We start from the raw sequence: 20,645 nt of genomic DNA, 5'->3' as shown, positions 1-20,645 counted from the left end.
AAAGGGATTCAGTTTCATTTTGTTGCATATGGATTTCCAGTTTTCCCAACACCATTTGTTGAAGATGCTATCCTTCTTCCATTGCATGCTTTTAGCCCCTTTATCAAATATAAGATAGTTGTAGTTTTGTGGATTGGTTTCTGTGTCCTCTATTCTGTACCATTGGTCCACCTGCCTGTTTTGGTACCAGTACCATGCTGTTTTTGTTACTATTGCTCTGTAGTATAGTTTGAAGTCTGGTATAGCTATACCGCCTGATTCACATTTCCTGCTTAGAATTGTTTTTGCTATTCTGGGTCTTTTATTTTTCCATATGAATTTCATGATTGCTTTCTCTATTTCTACAAGAAATGCCGTTGGGATTTTGATTGGCATTGCATTAAACCTATAGAGAACTTTTGGTAATATCGCCATTTTGATGATGTTACTTCTACCTATCCATGAACAGGGTATATTTTTCCATCTTCTAAGATCTTCTTCTATTTCTCTCTTTAGGGTTCTGTAGTTTTCATTGTATAAGTCTTTCACCTCTTTTGTTAGGTTGATTCCCAAGTATTTTATTTTCTTTGAGGATATTGTGAATGGGGTGGTTGTCCTCATTTCCATTTCAGAGGATTTGTCGCTGATATACAGGAATGCCTTTGATTTATGCGTGTTGATTTTATAGCCTGCCACTTTGCTGAATTCATTTATTAGCTCTAATAGTTTCTTTGTAGACCCTTTTGGGTCTGCTAGGTATAGAATCATGTCATCTGCAAATAGTGATAATTTGAGTTCTTCTTTTCCTATTTTTATGCCTTTAATTTCTTTCGTCTGTCTAATTGCTCTGGCCAGTGATTCGAGAACTATGTTGAACAGAAGTGGTGAGAGAGGGCATCCCTGTCTTGTTCCAGATTTTAGAGGGAATGCCTTCAGTTTTTCTCCATTCAGAATGATGCTAGCCTGAGGCTTAGCATAGATTGCTTTTACAATGTTGAGGTATGTTCCTGTTATCCCTAGTATTTCTAGAGTTTTGAACATAAAGGGATGCTGTACTTTGTCGAATGCTTTTTCCGCATCTATCGAGATGACCATATGGTTCTTATTTTTAAGCCTGTTGATGTGGTGAATAACATTTATTGATTTCCGTATATTGAACCAACCTTGCATCCCAGGGATAAATCCTACCTGATCATGGTGCACAATTTTTTTGATATGTTTGTGTATCCGGTTCGCCAGAAGTTTATTGAGGATTTTTGCATCTAGGTTCATTAGAGATATTGGTCTGTAGTTTTCTTTCTTTGAAGTGTCTTTGTCTGGTTTAGGAATCAGGGTGATGTTGGCCTCATAGAATGAATTTGGAAGTTCTCCCTCTTTTTCTATTTCCTGAAATAGCTTGAAAAGTATTGGTATTAGTTCCTCTTTAAAGGTTTTGAAAAACTCTGCTGTATACCCATCCGGTCCTGGGCTTTTCTTAGTTGGTAGTCTTTTGATGGTATCTTCTATTTCCTCAATTGATATTGGTCTGTTTAGGTTGTCAATATCCTCCTGACTCAATCTGGGCAAATCATATGACTTAAGAAATTTATCGATGCCTTCACTATCTTCTATTTTATTGGAGTATAAGGATTCAAAATAGTTTCTGATAATCTTCTGTATTTCTGAAGTGTCTGTTGTGATATTGCCTTTTTCATCCCGTATGCTGGTAATTTGAGTTCTCTCTCTTCTTCTCTTTGTTAGCGTGGCTAAGGGTCTGTCGATTTTATTTATTTTTTCAAAGAACCAACTTTTAGTTTTGTCAATGTTTTCAATTGTTTCTTTCGTTTCGATTTCATTAATTTCAGCTCTGATTTTAATTATTTCTTGTCTTCTACTTCTTTTGCTGTTGTTTTGCTCTTCTTTTTCTAGGATTTTGAGTTGAAGTATTAGATCATTTATTTGTTGGTTTTTTCTTTTTTTAAGGAATGAACTCCAAGCAATAAATTTTCCTCTTAGAACTGCTTTCAATGTGTCCCATAGATTCCGATATGTTGTGTCTGTGTTTTCATTTATCTCTAAGAATTTTTTAATTTCCTCCTTGATGTCTTCTATAACCCATTGATCATTCAGTAACCTATTGTTCATTCTCCAAGTGATGCATGATTTTTCCTTACTTCTTTTATCGTTAATTTTCAATTTCATTCCATTATGATCAGATAAGATGCATGGTATTATCTCTACTCCTTTATATTGTCTAAGAGTTGCCCTGTGACATAATATATGATCTATTTTTGAGAAGGATCCATGTGCTGCTGAGAAAAAAGTGTAACTGCTTGATGTTGGGTGGTATATTCTATATATGTCAATTAAGTCTAGGTTATTAATTGTGTTATTGAGCTCTATAGTTTCCTTATTCAACTTTTGTTTGGAAGATCTGTCCAGTGGTGAGAGAGGTGTGTTGAAGTCTCCCATGATTATTGTATGGTGGTCTATTAGACTCTTGAACTTGAGAAGAGTTTGTTTGATGAACATAGCTGCACCATTGTTTGGGGCATATATATTTATAATTGTTATGTCTTGTTGGTGTATGGTTCCCTTGAGAAGTATGTAGTGTCCCTCTTCATCCCTTTTAATTAACTTTGGCTTGAAATCTATTTTATTTGATATGAGTATGGACACTCCTGCTTGTTTCCGAAGTCCATATGAGTGATATGATTTTTCCCAACCTTTCACCTTCAGTCTATGTATGTCTTTTCCTATCAAATGCGTCTCCTGAAGGCAGCATATTGTTGGGTCTTGTTTAGTGATCCATTCTGCTAGCCTGTGTCTCTTAATTGGTGAGTTTAAGCCATTAACATTTAGAGTTATTATTGAGATATGGGTTGTTCTTCCAGCCATATTTGTTTATTTATGTTACTAAACATGGTTTGTTTTCCTCTTTGATTATTCCCCCCCCCACCTTTACTGTACTACCTCCCGCTGTTGGTTTTCATTGATATTTTCCATTTCCTCTTCCTGTAATATTTTGCCGAGGATGTTTTGAAGAGATGGTTTTCTAGCTGCAAATTCTTTTAACTTTTGTTTATCATGGAAGGTTTTAATTTCATCTTCCATCCTGAAGCTTAATTTCGCGGGATACACAATTCTTGGTTGGAACCCATTTTCTTTCAGTGTTTGAAATATGTTATTCCAGGATCTTCTAGCTTTCAGAGTCTGTGTTGAAAGATCAGCTGTTATCCTGATTGGTTTACCCCTAAATGTAATCTGCTTCCTTTCTCTTGTAGCTTTTAAAATTCTCTCCTTATTCTGTATGTTGGGCATCTTCATTATAATGTGTCTAGGTGTGGATCTCTTATGATTTTGCACATTCGGCATCCTGTAGGCTTCTAGGATTTGGGATTCTGTCTCATTCTTCAAGTCTGGGAAGTTTTCTCGTATTATTTTGTTGAATAGATTGCTCATTCCTTTGGTTTGGAGCTCTATACCTTCCTGTATCCCCATGACTCTTAAGTTGGGTCTCTTTATGTTATCCCATATTTCTTGAATGTTCTGCTCATGGTTTCTTAACAGCTTTGCTGAGCTGTCTATGTTCTTCTCCAGTTGAAATACTTTGTCTTCATTGTCTGATGTTCTATCTTCTAAGTGTTCTACTCTGCTGGTAGTATTCTCAATTGAGTTTTTAAGTTGGTTTATTGTTTCCTGCATTTCCAGGATTTCTGTTTGTTTGTTTTTTATAACCTCTATCTCCCTGTATAATTGATCTTTTGCTTCTTGGATTTGTTTATGTAATTCATTGTCAAAGTGGTCAAAGTGGTCTTTCATTGTCTGATTTTGCTGTCTAATGTCTTCCTTGAGACTCCAGATCATCTGAAGCATGTATATCCTGAATTCTTTATCTGACATTCCATCTGCTGCAGATATTACCTCTTCTAAAGTTGAGTTGACCTGCATTGCTTGTGGTCCTTTCTTTCCTTGTCTTTTCATACTGATCGCGTTTCTTTCTGCTTGGTGAAACTGTTGTGTTATTGATTTTTGCCCCTATATATTTATATTGCTCTTGTATAGCTGCAAAGTCTCCCTCGCAGGCTTTAGGGGTTGCTCTGCCCCTCCTCCAATTGAGGCAATGTGCCTACCACGCCAGGAGGCCGCTGTACCTGTACTTTCGATGGGCCTGTTCTTTCGGTGGTCACAGGTCCGCCTACCTTGCAGGCGTGAGCAGCGGCTTTGCCCCTCCGCTGGCAACTAGGCCTGTTCTGTCTGTCGGTTGCAGGTCTGTCTACCTAAAAGGCGCTGGTGGCGGCTCTGCCCCTCCCCCGACCGGGGCGATGTATCTGGCGGGCCACTGGGCCTGTTTTGTCGGTGGTCACGGTTCCGCCTACCTTGCACGCGCGTGGAGCAGCTGTGTCCCTCTGAGAGTTGCTGGGCCTGACCTGCCGGTGGGTGGCAAGTGCACCTACCTTGCAGGCGCGGGGGTGGCTCTGCCGTTCCACGGGTCACTGGGCCTGATCTGCTGGTGAGTCGCAGGTCTGCCTACCTTGCAGGCGCCCGGTGGCTCTGCCCCTCCCCCAACCGGGGCGGGGCGATGTGTCTGGCCGGCCGCTGGGCCTGTTCTGTTGGTGGTCACAGTTCAGCCTACCTAGCAGGCACGTGGGGCAGCTGTGCCCCTCCGCAGGTTTTTGGGCCTGACCTGCCGGTGGGTCGCAAGTCTGCCTACCTTGTAGGCTCGGGGGGGTGGCTCTGCCGCTCTGTGTATTGCTGTGCCTGTTCTGCTGGTGGGTAGTGGGTCTGCCTACCTTGCAGGCGCCCGGCGGCTCTGCCCCTCCCCCAACTGGAGCGATGTGTCTGGCGGTCCACTGGGCCTGTTTTGTCGGTGGTCACAGTTCCGCCTACCTTGCACACGCGTGGAGCAGCTGTTTCATTAGTGCCTGGGCACACTCTCCTTGTTTGCCTCCCTCAGGCCCTAAGTTTGTAGAGCTTGGAGCTGAGAACCCCCAGCAAAATTGCTTACCTTCTGGTAGCCACGCCCCCGTATCTGGTGCAAGAGACCTCAGTTGTCAGCACTTGTGGGAGCGGTAGCTGGGAGACCCGCGCTGCGCGGCTCCCGCCAGCTCCTGCGTCAGCGCCGCCTCGGCTCCCGCCGGTTCCCGTGCCGCTGCCGCGGTTCCCGTCAGCTCCGGCCAGCTCCCGCGCCGCTCCTGCTAATTTAGAATCCGCTGGGAAGGAATCTCTTTGGCCGATCTTTGGTGACTTCCCCTCTCTGCTATGGCGGGCCCCTGGCTCCTTGCAGGAGTGACCGAAGGGAGAGGTGGAACTGGCTTGTCTCTGGTCTGACACAATCTCTGGTTTTAGATCCCAGTTCGCTAATTCATAGAGGCTTGGTTAGATTTCCTTCCCGTCCTCTCAAGGGGGGGAGCCCTTTCCCGGGTGGGCAGGGCCGTTAGCAGAGCCGGAAGGGCACGGGCCTTCTGTCGGGCCAGCCAAGTTTTCTGTTGTTTGTTTGTTTAGTGAGTTTCCTGAACTAATTCTATGATTGGACAAAATGTTCCTTTAATGCTAGAGCCAACAATTCTCCCAATCTTTGCTGATAAACTCGGTGTACATCTTCAAACTCAGCTCTGTCTGCACAGAGCCCCAAGTTCAGGCCCAAGTGAAAGCCTGGGACCTGCTCAGGTCTTTCTGAAGCATAATCCAAGATTCAGAAATGGGGTTGGCACTTTTCAAAACCCTGGTGGCATCTCATTCCTCAGCTTTACATTTTTGGTTAGTCTGTAGTCCACCACCTCGGGCAGCCACAAAATTAAACACTTACAATAACAGTTTTTAGCAAATACCCCTCTCACTGTCCACGTGAGAAAAAGCATTTTGTGCTGGAAGATTTCTGAGTGAGTCCAATAAAGACCACCTTGTGAGTGGGGGCTTCCAGGGAGCCCCAGACAGTTCAGATGATGCCGGTTCTCTAGCTGATACTTTAAGGACTCTCCAGCCCCATCTGGACCCCTGCTTCCTGTGCTTGGGGTCTGTTGGATTTCAAGGTCATTGGAGAACTGGGGGAAGGGGATGGGAATGGGGCAATGGAAAGGTCCACGCAGCTCCCTTTCACCCTGAAATGCAGCCATCTTTCTTGGATAAGCGCTCTCCAGATTGCTGCAAGCTTCAGTTAATTTGCAAAGTTCTGAAAGAGTAGATTTTTGACTACTTTTTATAAAAAAAAACATTCAATGCTGCTGTTTATGGAGGAGCATGTTTGTGGAGAACTTTACTTATCCATTCTCTGCCAATTCACCCTTCTTTTTTTAACTGCTGTTTTATAATTCATTGCATAAATTTAATATACTTGCCTTTTTTGGTACTTTATTTTCCCAATTTTTTATTTGGAAAAATTCTAAACCTTCAGAAAAGTTGCAAGAATATTATAATTAATACCCACTTCTCCTTCCCCTAGATTCACCAAGGGTTCACGTTTCACATTTGCTTGCTTTCCTTCTGAACTCTTTGAGAGTTAGTTTCAGATGCCATGATGACTTCACCTTCAAAGACACATACCTTCCAAGACCCAGGATGCTCTCCTTTATAACATTCTAAAAATATAATAATCACACTTGGAAGATTTAACATTGCCGCAATTTGATAATCTATATGCCATGCTCAGGTCCTTCAAAGAACAACTGGGAATGCAGTCAGAGATCCATAGAGCTGCTACACCAGGCAGAATCATGCCTGGCACACTTCCAGCAGAGCCAGGAGAGTTGCCCACAGGCCCGAGATGGTGCCTGAATCAATGCTAACCCCTGCCTGTTTCTCAGAGCCCAGGGCTCTGTCTGCAGCTTGTTTCATTTTAGTAGATGATTCTTACCTAAATATTCACTATTTAAGAAAAACTTTTTAAAAATGATACTGCTCAAATTTTAGTGATAAAAAAGAAAAAAACTTCTCTTCCAAATTTTCTCCCAGGATGTCTGATGAAATTTTCCTGGGGGTATTTGTCAAATAAATTGCTTCAAAGGGCCTTGCCCACTATGTCAAGGTCCTCTAAAACCACAACAAACCAACAGAATATTATACTCACAGTGGCAGAGCAGTGTCTGATTTCTAGTACCTCAGTTGTTCATGTGATTTCTCTGGAAGATACCTTTGCAACCTCATGGCTGGACAAAGATGAACTTGCAATGTGTTAAAGGTCAACCCATGCTAATTTATCTACAAGTTATCATTTTTTTAAGAATTTCCTGTTAGCTTCAACCAAATATCCACCTAGCCCAGTCTTTGTGCCCCACAGACCACAAAGCATCACACATGGAACTGGTTCAAAGAGTTAGCTCTTGGGCTTCATCTCAAGCCTAGTGACTCAGAATTTCTGGGGTGGGGTCCTACGAATCTGCATTTTAAATCACCCCCATTATTCCAAAGCATATGAAAACCAATGAAGTCAGTTTTCATCTGAGATAAACTGAAGATGATAAAAATTCATAGATTAAGGATTGCATACTGAGAGCTGATGTGTATTGTTTTCTATAGCAGCTGAGATAAACTGAAGATGATAAAAATTCATAGATTAAGGATTGCATACTGAGAGCTGATGTGTATTGTTTTCTATAGCAGCGGCTTATTCACATTTTAGCCACAGTCCTCACATAGGAATATGTCATATATTGTAATGCAGTTCATGCATGCACGTGACCACACACACACACACACACACACACACACAGGACTGTTCACTGAAATCAAAATTCCACGAAACAATATGTGTCCTTATGACCTGTGATTCATTCTGATATTTTCTATCATATTCTATTTCACTTTTTAAAAACATTGGACATATCCCACGAAATCAATTTCACAATCCTCTAATGAATTACAAACCAGAGTTTGCAAAACACTCATCTATTGCAATCAACTGAAATGTAGAACTCATTTGAGGAAGTGTAAGCCTAGGAAGAGAGAGAGTCTAACACACTGCAAACTAGTCATTAAACAAGGTTTTATTTTTAGATATTCTTAAAATGTATGCATTTAGCTGGATTTAGAAGTTTAATCACAATACCAATCTCCAAATAAAATAAATTTCATTTACTCTGATTACAAATCTTATTACCTTCAACTAATAATTATGGGTTTTAGGAGGGGGCACCTAGGAATGAAAATTTGATGCTATGAAAGACTGAGAGTCCTGGCCTTTACTGATGAAGTTCAACTCCAGGCTTTCCCATGTGCCAGGGGTGACAGCTGAGTAATAACCTCTGCAAACCCCAGTCTCCTCATCCACAAAACAGGGCTAATAACAGCATCCATCTTAAAAGGTTGCTGTGAATATTAAATAATTCATGCAACTAATAATGATGCTATTATTATTCAAAAAGAAATTACCATCGAAGAAAAATTTTAGCACCTTAAGAGAAACATAAATGTTCTTAAAGCCTCCCATATTAAGTTTACATAAAGATTTCAATTTGTCCAAATTTGCTAATTAACTGACATTCTTCTGCCCTTGAACAAAACATTTTCTATGTGTGGCAATGCACTCAATGTTGGCGTTACCAAGAGGCATAACATGCTATCATTTATTGAGCAGCTTATAATCTAGTTGCAAAGTTAGGAGAATAAAAAGAAATGTATTTAGCATCCTATGCCAGGTGCCAAATAGAAGAGGTGCTGAAAGTGAGGATAGTCAGGGAGGAGAGAACTGGGACTTAGGGAAAGTTCTGTGGTGGGGCTTTGGTGGGGATGGCAGGGCAGGGAGGTTTGAGTACATGGAAAAGAGGGTGGAGGGAATCTCAAGAGGAAATTAATGGGAGTGAGGATAAAGGAGTGCTCTAGACCCCCAGTTTGGCTGGAGAGTGCTAAGTGGTAAAGATGAGGTTAAATGCCAGAGCCAGTTTGCAAGATTTATCTGGAAGGTGGAGTTTGGTGCAACTGCCCAGAGCTCTGGGGATTCCCATGAAAATCATCTGATCAATCCAACATCATGGGGATACACCCCAAATCATCTACACTAGACATCAACTATCCACAGAAATAGGATGTGAACACAGAAAAATGAGGCTCAAATTAATTTTGCAAAAGTTTGTGTAGCATTCATTACTTTAAAGCACCAATCAACTCTGTCTTTCATCCAAAGTTCTTTGTATGGTATAAACTGATCTCTGGATGTTTTCTAAAGTTTTGGACAAACCATCCCTACCATTCAAATGAATTCACTTCTCTTGTTCTGATTCTGTGCATTCTTTGTTCACCAAGCAACCTTCTGGTTGAGAATTCTGCTTGCTGGGTAACTTGGCACGGAGAAAAATCCCTTGATAAAAGTATTTAAGCATTCTAGTCACTGGAAAGGGCATTTCCCATAACGTGTTGAAACGAGCCTTCTACATATTCAACAGACTAAGTGTAACTATCAGAAAATGTCTGAACACTCTTTGATGTGCTGAAAAGGTGCCAGACCTCATAGGACGGAGCTTGTCATTGCTGGCTGCACTGCAGAGTCACCTTGAGAGCTACTTTTAATACACTGGAATGGGGCAGCTGGCTGCAGTGAAGGGCCCGGCCCCAGGTACAGCACTTCCTTCCCCTGGAGTGGTTCCCAGTCCTGGATGCACATTTGAATCACCTGGGAAACTTAAAAGAACCGATGTCTAGGAATGGATTTTGGCAGAGATGTTGAAACCTAGCTACTGGGCAGAGGACAAGAATTCTATCATTTATGCTCTTCATTCCTAAGCAGAGATGAGAAGGATATTGCAACACGTTGGAGTATAGAGATTTCTATTTTACTTTCATATAGGATATTCAATTATTTTCTTCTATTTGATCTCCTTGAAACATGGACCTTAACTTTAGGCTGTTAACTACTTTTTTAATCTTAAAAACCCCTGTTGCTTTAGGGGTCAGCAATTTTTTCCTGTAAAGGACCATATAGTAAATGGTTTATGTTTTATAATAGTGTGGGTTATAACTACTCAATTCTGCCTGCAGTTGTACTGCAAAGCAGCCATAAATAATATGTAAACAAACCGAATGTGCCTGTATTCTTTTAAAACTTCACAAAAACAGGTGGCCAAATTTGACCTTTGAGCTCTAGTTGGTGTCCTTTGCTTTAGAATGTTTGAAGAACTCTAATTAGCATTCTGATCTTGTGTCCTTTAATACAAAACTACTAACAAGCATGAAAATCAACACTAAATGCTCTCAATCCTGCAATCTTATCCTTCCATATCCATTATCATGTGACCATTTACCAGTAATAACAGAGGGCCCTGATTATATCGAAGCAAGGTGGACCTATTCAGACTATTTCTGACACTGAGTACTGCTGACCACCCTCAAAGCTTCATGTGTTTGTAGAAACTACTTGCACAATCACTCAGCTAAGCCCTACAAACCTCGGTGACCAATCAAAGGGGAGCATGGTAGTGACATTGGTACATGATGCCATTTATTTTGTTAGTGAAAAAATCCATTGGTATGGTTTAGATATGAGGTGTCCCCAAAAGCTCATGTTTGTGAGACAAAACAAGAAAGTTTGGAGGTGGAATGATTGGGTTATGAGTTTTAATCCAATCAATGCATGAATGTCCTCAAAGGATTCACTGGGAGGTAACTGTGGGCAGGTGGGGTGTGGCTGGAGGAGGTAGGTCCCTTGGGGTCGTGCCTTTGGGGTATATATTTTGTTTCCTGGTGAGAGGAGAAGTCTCTCTCTGCTTCCTGGTGCCATGTCCTGAGCTGCTTTCCCCTGCCACACTCTTCTGCCATGATGTTCTGCCACACCCTAAGCCCACAGCCATGGAGCCAGTCATCTATGGGCTGAGATCTCTGAGACTGTGAGCCCCCAAATAAACTTCCTTGTCAGGTCTTTTGGTCACAGTGGCAGGAAAGCTGACTAAAACATCCATCTATGCTGCTCTGGAATACAGGTATCCCCCCTCAACTGATCAGCGAAATGTAAATACAAAACCTAGGTCTTAAGGTTTTGGTTAAACCATTTCTGTTCGACTGAGTAGGTTAAATAAAGAACCCTGCCATCCTTCTGGCTTCCCCTTAGCATCTCTGAATGCATAAGAAACGGAAGGCAAAAGGGTGAGACCGCTTGCTACACAGGCAAGCTCTGAGCACAGATATCACCGTGGCCTTCTAAGCCAGGGCAGAGACAGAGCTTGGTGCACAGCTGAGCTCTCCCTAAATCCTGCTCTGCACAGTGCAAGTTCTAAATCTGTGGTGTAGAGTGACCACCTCCAGTCATGCTGCAGCTCACAGAAGCCTACGCTGCCCACCCTGCTGCTCAGTACAGTTCATCTCCTCTGCCAAAGTCCTCACCCCTGCCTGATAAAGACCAGTGTCAGACGGGGTGGCCTCCTGGGGAAGGAGGGCTCTGGGCTTCCCTATACCTGGCCAGCGATCAGTCTCCCAGTTTGCCCAGTGTTAAGGAAAATAAAACTAAGCAGAAGTTTCAGCGTGGGGTGTGTATTTGTGAGCTGGGTTACCATGACTCCTGGTCCCAGCTCCAGACAGTACTCACTTGGAAGTATTTTCCAGTATCCCTTTGACTTCATTCATTTCTTCTTTCCCAAAGTAAACAACAGTGAGGTGAATTCTCCCATCCTGCTGGATACACATCTCCCTGGAAGACAAAAGGATGTCTGTTTCCTGTTTTCACATCAACAGGCAAGGCACAAATACTACTTCTTTTTTTTTTTTTTTTTTGTAAAGAACAAAAGGGTTTTGAAGGCGACTAAGTAAACTTCCAGAAGAGAAGGGATGGGAAACCAAGTCAGTTCTAGTTGGCCATCCTATTTCCAGAATTTGCATTTATCTTACTAGGAAAACAAGGAAATTTAATATGCAGATCTGACAAATCAAAACTCAGGTGCAAAGCATGATAGGTCCAAATTGCCAAATGCTTAATCCCACTGGGGCCACACTGTGTCACATGGGGTTCTTAACCCCATAAGAAGTCTACAGAGTACAAAAGATACGGATTCTGTGTTGCAGACAAAAAGCTAACATCTAAGAAGACAAGACTAGAACGTTTGTAAACATTCTAGCTTCTTTCCTTGTGTGCCTCCACCCAAAAGCTCTTCGGCTGAGGGTTTACTCCATACATACATGTGTGGGTGTAAATGTGTGTATATTTGTATGTATGTGCATATGTGTGAATATGTGTGTAAAGATGTTTCTATATGTACATATGAATAATTTTTCAGGTATTTTCTAGAAGCAAATTCCATAAAGATTCTACTGGCGAGACGGTATTTTGTGATATTCTGATATTTTGCATTGTTCTCACATGTTGTTCTTTTTGTCACTGTGTTGATCACTTTCCTTAACCCCCTCCCCCGAATAATCTACATCATAGATTTTCAGAAATCTCTGAGCTATAGTTACAGAGGCCAGATTAGTCAATGGTTTTTATATTGCCTTCAAGAAGGAGTGAGCACCTTCCTGGAGTTGCTGGTAGAATTCCAAAGCAATAGAAAGTGTGGTTCTTGCCCTCAAAAAACCTACTTGGAAAGTAAAATGAGCTCAAATGAAATAATCGGGCACCTCTGGGCACTGGTAAAAAGAATATGGGATTCAGGAAGCATGGCACGTCGTAGGGGCTAGAACGGCTGGGCCCTGAAGGGCGTCCACTGAAGTTCATCAAGGCAGCAAGAAGGATGGGAATTCAATGGAAGAACTGTCAGGGAAGATGATGCCGAACTGGGCAAGGGGCATGCAGGCCCACCTTGGCAGCAGGCGTGGGTCTGAGAATTCTGTTTCTTTCCTGTGAAGAAAGGAAGGCGCTGTCTTGGGAATTCAGAGTGATGGCAGAGATCCAAAAGCAGGTGAGGAGCTAGGAATAGAGGCCTGGGTGCGACTGCGTGCTTCAAAAGTGAATGCTTCCTTGTAGCCAGGGTCTCTGCTGACTGAATCTTCACGACCAACCAAAAGTCTCTGTACAAAAAAGATCCCTTTGGCAAATGTGCCAGATAATGCTTGAAGTTCCTTTGCCAGGGTGGAAGAAAGGCGTGCACACAGGCCAAGCACAGGAAAAACCGTGCTTCAGAATTATGTGTGCAGTTGGAAAACGCCCATCCCAGAATCAGGAGGAGAGTGTCACCCGCTGAATAAAGGCATTCACACAGGGCACAGTGGTGCATGCCCTAATCCCAGCCACTGAGGAGGCTGGGGCAGGAGGACCTCCAGTTCAAGGCCAGCCTGGGCAACTTTGTCTATCTCAAAAAAAATAAGGACTAAGGATGTAGCTCACTGGTACAGCGCCCTGGGTTCAATCCCCAGAACCCAAAACAAAAACAAACAGAAAAAGCATTCTCAGTTTTCCAGGAACATCTTTGCTGTGTTCCTCTCTGGCATTTTAAAATCCATTCAAGGCACTTCCTGTTTTTAAGAAAAGTGACCTTGACACTTCCTGATCAAGTGAGGCTTTCAGAAAAGGCCAAGCAGGATTTGCCGAGCAGTCTCCCTCCAGGCCATCCCAGCATTCACCTGTTCTTTCCTCCACACACTCAACAAACGTCTGTGGACAACACACCACGCGCCAAACACTCCATCAGGAAATCCTAAAAAATGAGAAAGACGTGTGTGTCCTTCTCAAGTTCTCCACCTACTGTGCAGAATGAAGCTTGCCGCTGGAGAGCAGCGGCCGCCCAGGGAACACAGGCCGGCCCTGAGCAGACACCGGGCTCCCTGTCTGATGCTGGGTTTCAAAACCATTCTCACTCGACTCCACCCCCTAGAAAGATGTGTGTGAGAAAGACAGAGAGAGAGAGAGAGAGAGAGAGGGGGGGGGGGAGGTGGGGTGATGCTATATGTGGGTGTGTCCTTGTTTTGGAGGGAAAGGTCCAAAAGTTAAGTAGGACAGTTGAGAGGAAGGAAAGCACCATCCACAGCCTAGACAGACTCCTGGCTTTGTGCTGTTCATTCTTTTCACCTGGGCACAGGCTGCCTGGATCCCCCTAGGTGACTTCCGTAACTCTGAGAGCATGTCTTCTGAGATGACAGAGCAGAGCTGCATGCAAAGCCTTCAGGACCGGCTCAGGAGCTGCGGCCTCCAGGGCCCCTGCGCGGGAGGGCTCCATACTGACTTCTGCTTCTGCTCACTCCGAGGCTCCACTGGTCATCCCGTATCTTAACCTGGAAGCTGCACATCTGGTTTCTGTTTCATAAAGACCTTATCTTTTTTTTTTCTTTTTTTCTGGAACATAGCAGTTCTTCTCCCCCAGGATATTTTAGCACAGATTGCTCAGACTAATCAAGATGAATTTTCAGTCACTTATACACCTATGCTTCTCATTCCCAAGAGGCTCAAAGCACCTCATGGTCTTTGAGTTCTGTTATTGATCTGCACAATTGCCCCAGAGGAGGGGTGAGGGACCCTCATTCAGTCCTTCATGAGGAGGTAAGAAACCAGTTCCAAGGACCTGTCCCTTGCTAGGGAGGCGGCTGGAGCATAAGGCAGTTTTCCCAAGGACCAGCCTGGTTCGCATCTGCCCAGGTCACCTTAGCAGTATGAGAGATGTGACAGCTCAGGTCTTGCTGTCCAGGACTCCACCGCTAAGCTGAGAGGTTTGTGTGGCTAGATGGAGGGCAGAGGAAGCCTCAATAAAATCCCAAATGCAAACTGGGAAGGATGGTTCCACCTGATTCCTGAGTCAGAAATCAGTCAGGTGTGGCTGGGCAAATCTCGGGGACTGGACACCCACTGATTTCAGACCCATTTGGAGTTGTGCCCTTAGGGGACAACTCATCCTAACAGGGATTTCTCTAACTCAGTACCATGGACAGTCTGGTAATTCCCTACTGTGGTTGGGGCTTTCCTGTGCATTACAGGATGTTCCCCCATGTCCCTGGCCCTTGCCAACAGCCTGCCAGTAGCATCACCCCCACCCAGTTTTGACAACTAAAATCTCCAGACCTTGCCAGCAGTCCCAGGTTGGGAGGCTGCAAAATGGCCTCCGTTCTGAACCACTATCTTAAGGAGGAATCAGGCTCAGTAACAACATCTCATTAGTCAAAGGGGTAGAGATTGTAGGAATGATGCCCATCCCAGAGCCTGTCCTGCACCCCAGCTCCTTCTTGGGAACTCTCATGCGAGTCCTAGGAAGAGATGGAGCTACTAAAATCTGAGATGCTTTCTTTTCAGAACTGAGGAGTGTTGGGAGCCAAAGCCAGGGAAATAAATGCTGGCACAGTGGAGGTGCCGGAGGTAGGTATGGTGGTGGTGGCAGTCTCTGTGGCCTTGGTGAGTGCTAACAACTTTGGTTACCATTGCAAGCAGGGAATGCAGTGTTTGCAGTGATCCCTGGGTAGCAGGGGAGGTGAACTTTTGTCAGGCATCCCCGGGAACACCTAGGAAGACTGCAAAGAGCACAGAAGGTTGGGGATCTGCCATAGCAGGTAAGAGAGAAGGAAAACCGCTGGGGATGTCTGTCCTAAAGGAAAACATGGTGCTAGGGTTTGGATGTTGTTTCCAAGGGTTCATGTGGAAGTGAGTTCCGTGTGATGTTGGGAGATGGCAGAACTTTTAAGTGATGAGCAGGTGTAAGGTAATTAGGTCACTGGGACTGCTGCCCTTGAAAGGAAATTGATTTTGTTTTGGGGGGACCCAGGTTAGTTCTTGCAAGAGGATTGTTATAAAAGAGCGAGTCTGGCTTCTGGTCTCACCATGAGCTCTTTCCCAGCCACTCCCACCACCATGCCACTCACCGCGAGAATCTCACCAGAAGTGGAGCCAGTGCCAGCACCTTGAACCCCTAAAACTGTGACCTACATAAACGTCTTTCTTTATACAATACTCAGTCTTAGATATTTTCATAGCAATGGAAATTAGGCTAAAACACACAAATTCAATAATAAACATTCAGTGAGCCCCTGGGCTGTCCAGTGCATAATTCTCATTGGAATAAGATTTTAAAAGGATAATTCTGTATGGTCCTTAAAGGGGGACAGCCACCCAGGTTTGCTGCTAGGAAATCCCTTGTTCCCGGCAAACTGGGACAACTGGTCACCTTACCTACCGCAGGAGCATCTTAGCTTATCACAGGAATGGACAGCTGAACAGTGATAGTTAATCCAGAGGAGTAACTCAGTAACAGGTATCATGAGGCAGCAGGATGCAGAGGAAGGAAGGTTAATTTCTGATGGGTGACAGCAGGAGGGCATCAGGAGGAGGGAGCATCCTGGCTGAGCCTTGACAGGTAAGAAGGCCCCCACAGGTGGGGAGGAGCAGAGAACGGCTTTCACAGCCAGGAAAAGGCACAGCACCAAGGAAATCACATCGCTCTTCTTTTCAAAGTCAATTTTCTACTCCAATGTGTCAAGTATGAGAAGAAAATCTATCTAGGCTTTAAGGAGTTTCCCAGCAAATGAAATGATAAATACTAGCCCATCCGTTCCAAACTCTACCTATGGTCTGCTCTGACAACAGGAGGAAAAGTGCTTGGCCACACAGGGATCGGAAATGAGCAACAGGGACATCGCTGGAGGGGAACAGCAACTGGGGCCTTCTGAAATCTGTTTAAGAAACAAGAAGGAGCATTATCCCTTGGGTTTGCTGGGTTCTTTCTGCTCTCCTTGTGTCATGATGAATTGATAAATTATTCTCCTCTCCTATTATTTGAGTAGTCTGATCACTGGTAAGAAATGAGAGTGAATTCTGACTCTCAGCCAAGCAAATGGGACCTACTTTCCTGATTGCCCATTTCAGAATAGAAAACAAGATAATTTTACAACTGTCCATTTTTTTTAGAGTTGGATAGATGTTTCTATCTGACCTGTGGCTTGAATTAAACCAAGACCGACCTCTGTTAAGCCTCCAAAGATAAAGCTTTATCCAAACAAGGTGCATGATCCAGCTCAGTGTTTCTCAAACACAGTAGCTATACAAACTTCCTGGAGCTACACTGGTGTATGAACAGAGGGCCCAGTGTATAGGGGTATAACCAGGTATGGGGCCTGGGTAAGGTAGACGGCTGTATCATGTGAAGTCGGTTACTTCCTTTTTACTGGGAACCCACCTTTAGCGCAACTCAATGCTTGATGACCTGGGGCCTACCACCTAAACTGGCCCAGCCAAATGCTCAAGCCTTATTTCAATCCGATTTTTTACAATTCGCGCTTTACATTTTCCCCCAGAAATTTCCAGAACCGTCTTAAAGGTTCTAGGCCAATAAGGGATAAGTTCAAGTAAAATATTTTTGTAAGATTGCATTAATCTATGATAAAGGCCTTGAGAAGAATGAGAACCCAGACAGAGGGAGAACATGAAAACAAAAATAATCTGCCCGGTCTGAGGAGGAACCCAGCAAAATAAAATAGGTTCTCAGCCGGAAGTAGTCAAAATAAAAAGCAAGCAAAGTTGAAATGAATAAACAATTTTTTTTTTTTTTACAAAATCACAAAGAATATTTTATAGTATAATACTTCTGTTTTATAATCTTGGAGAGGCTCAGATAAAGATCTAAAGAAAATCTATAGCTTTGTGATTATGAGATTCTTCCTGCTATCAAACAAAACGCACAACAAAATAATGGATCAACTTAAATTCTATCACATGGAAGCTGAGAGAAACCCAATAGCCCAAAACAAGTGAGACCATAGTTTTGAAGGCAAAGAGGAGGAGGAAGTGGGAGGGGAAGGGAAAGTAGTGGGAGGGGTAAGGAAAGGAGGAGGAGGAGGAGAAAGAAGAGCAGGGAGGTTTAAGCCAGTACTCTACTGATCAAAATGGCAGCACATACAAAAGGACTAGATCTGCAGCAAGCCCCCTAGGGGAGCCCACTGCATTCCTGGCCACAGGTCGAGGAGTCCTAGGATCCCAGGTGAGGGCCGTGGGACATTCATGGGAGAGGCAATGGAAGGTGGCATCTGTGTGGTTCCCCCATGGGACAGGAAGACAACAGCAAGAGTTCAGGAGTCTGCTTTAGTGACCAGCCACCTGATCCCCAGGACCAGAGATGGGGCCAAACAGTGCGTATGCAGCCCGGGGACACCAGGAGCAGAGTCCTCCTCATTGCTCTTGAGGGGTGCAGCAGGTGGGGTTTTTATTCTTACTCAGGGAGATGACAATACTGAAGCTTCAGTGTCATGATTTTTGTAAATCCTAGGAATGCCATTCATTTGGTGTTCATCGCCTCTTAAAAATAACCTTTAGGAGGCCGAGGTTGTGGCTCAGTGGTGGGGTGCTTGCCTAGCATGCGTGAGGCACTGGGTTCGATCCCCAGCACCACACACAAATAGAATAAAGGTATTGTGTCCATCTACAACTAAAAACATATTTTTTTTTAAAAAAATTGACCCTTCATTCCATTGCTAAGAAACAAATTTGTCTCACTTAACAACTGTCAGTCTTCTTCTCATTGAGTACTAAGGGCTGAAGTAAAGTAGCCTTGGTTTTCCTTTTTCCTGTCTGTGGGGAAGTACCAAACCTGCCATTCTGTCAAGTCTTGATGGTTTCCATTAGTTCCCAGGGAAACTTATCCCCTTCCCATTTTGTGATTGAGCCCCTGACCACTGACTTTCATAAAAATGATTTTTAAATTTGTATTTTCATAAATGCAAATGATTTTAAGATCGGTGACCATGATTATAATAAGGCAACGATGAGATAAATACTTTAGTACTTCATATACCCAGGAGTCCATTTTGTCCCCCAGGCACACAGTTCTGGAGCTTGAAAATCTGGCCTTCTGTTCCTGGCAGAGTTCACCCCAGGCAGGCCATCACCCAAGGTGAGCCATTTTTATAGACTCAGCCTTCCCAGGGGCTGTGTTGTATCTCACCACCAAGCCTGCTCTCTGGGAATTCCAGGTTCCACATTCGTTATTTCCGGACAAGAACAAACGCAGACGTGTTGTTCTAAGTCTTAGCCACGTGAGTCTCTTGTAGATGAATGACAAGGGAATCTATGCTGAAGTCAAAGGCCTAAAGCTCCCTGTTGCGCTCAGCAGAGAGCTGCCTGGGGCCCATCTGGGCCAACATTTTCACTTTCTAGAAAGGGCTACAGCTGAGGTGCATGAAGTGGCATGAAAGATTCCTCAGCCAAGGGCTGTTGAAAGGTGATACCTAGGAAGGACGATGCTTTAAATAACCAATCTCAAATAGTGGTAACTGCAAGCCATTTGCCAAAATTAGTGGAAAATGTCAAAAATCTGGCCACCAATAAATAACCAGTGGAAAGGATGCACTCTTTTGCCACCAAATTTCACAAAGAGGCGGCCAAGGAAGGACATGGAAGGTTCTATTGTAGCCTCCTATGGCTTCAGCTTCAGGTGCTGCCCCCAGAAGGGGAGTGAGTGAGTGTGACATCCAGGAGGAAGCCTGATGGCTGAGGAGGTGCCAAGGCAGCCCTGGAGCATCAGAGAGACCACAGGAATCCCCATCTCCCACCCCAGGACCCGGGCACCACCAGCAGCAGGAAGAGCCACGGCAGATTCTGTTTTTTGTTTTTTTTTAACATTGCAAGGAAAGTAAGGGGGCTCTACCTTAATCATGTGCTGTGAACCAACCCCTGCAAAAATAAGTCGATTTGAGAGAAGCAAAGGAAAAAAAGAGAATTGCATATACTCAGAATCCTTTGTCAGAGCTGGAAGAGAAGGGCTGGGACACACTGAGAGCCAGCTATCTACTTGCTATGTCTCTTCCCCTTGCCCCCCAGGATCATTCAGGGAAGAGCCCAAACTTTTTTTTTTCCCTCTCTTTTTGACTTGTAGAAGTGGAGAGCACTATTGAAGACAGAGTGAGAGAAGAGAGGGAAACAAACAGGGCTGACTTTTTCGGAGTTCCAGCCCTCACCTGAGAGCCTGCTGTGCCAGCCAAACACACCACACCCCAGGAAAAAGAATGCACCCCCAACCAGACCAGTGAGCTAACACAGCTCACATGTCCACCCCAGGGACTCCTCGCCATCACCCACTCATTCCCACAGTGAACAGAACAATATTCTGTCCTCAGAATGCAGCTGGGAGCGGATGCAAACGGCTCCGATCAAGATGAGGAGGGAGCCCAGGAGAATCCGCTCAAACCATGTCAGAGCAAACAGGAAGCCTGGTCGCCCTGCACATGACTCAGAGGAAAGATGGAAAGAAACACCATGGCAACCGCACCCCGGGGGTCCGAACACAATTAAAGGAAAAAACTGAGATTTAAGGAAGAAATAGAACTCAAAGCAAATGAAAGTGTTGCCTTGCAAGAAAACATAACTCAAAAGAAAATTCCTTACAAGTGTTTTACCCTTTTTACAAAAATGTGAATTTGATTTAAAAAAAAAAAAAAGTTCAAAGAGGAAATGATAAAAACTAAAAGGCACATTATGTACTCAGGAAATAAATCAATAGCCAAAATAAACAGAAGTATTAAGTTGGAAACAGCAAGGTACAGAATGAATACATCAGAAAATCAAATTACTGACATAAAGGGAGGGCTTAAGTGAATGCAGATAAAAGCCTGAGACATTGAAAATCAGGGAGACGCTAATAAAGGGAGATCTTGAAGTAGGCAATTGTGCCCAGCACAGAACCCAATAAATGAAGAAGTACTTGAAAACAGAACACCGGAAAAGTCTCCCAGAAATGAAGGAACCCACAAAACAACCAAGCCCACTCTATTCCAGGCAAATGGCTAGAATAACTGGAACTGAGACAAGATAGATCCTAATTAACTTATTATGATTCCAGACTACAGACGCATCTTCAGGCCACCAG

The 20,645-nt window shown here is 43.8% G+C and overlaps 1 protein-coding gene across 5 annotated transcripts in view; it reads right to left on the bottom strand.

The window, feature by feature from the left end:
* Csgalnact1 (chondroitin sulfate N-acetylgalactosaminyltransferase 1) overlaps positions 1–20,645 on the bottom strand; it is a 319,803-nt gene that overhangs the window by 29,058 nt on the left and 270,100 nt on the right. For 4 of the 5 annotated variants that reach the window (XM_076853624.1, XM_076853626.1, XM_076853625.1 and 1 more), the window contains one exon: positions 11,468–11,569. The exons of the other annotated variant lie outside the window; for it this stretch is intronic. In XM_076853624.1, the coding sequence (XP_076709739.1) occupies positions 11,468–11,569 (102 nt within the window). The remainder of the gene's footprint in view (positions 1–11,467; positions 11,570–20,645) is intronic. 5 annotated transcript variants of the gene reach the window in all.

The sequence above is a fragment of the Callospermophilus lateralis genome, chromosome 4, assembly GCF_048772815.1.
Source record: "Callospermophilus lateralis isolate mCalLat2 chromosome 4, mCalLat2.hap1, whole genome shotgun sequence".
Taxonomy (NCBI): domain Eukaryota; kingdom Metazoa; phylum Chordata; class Mammalia; order Rodentia; family Sciuridae; genus Callospermophilus; species Callospermophilus lateralis.
Note: the sequence above shows the minus strand (reverse complement) of the source record. Positions and strands in the feature narration are given on the sequence as shown.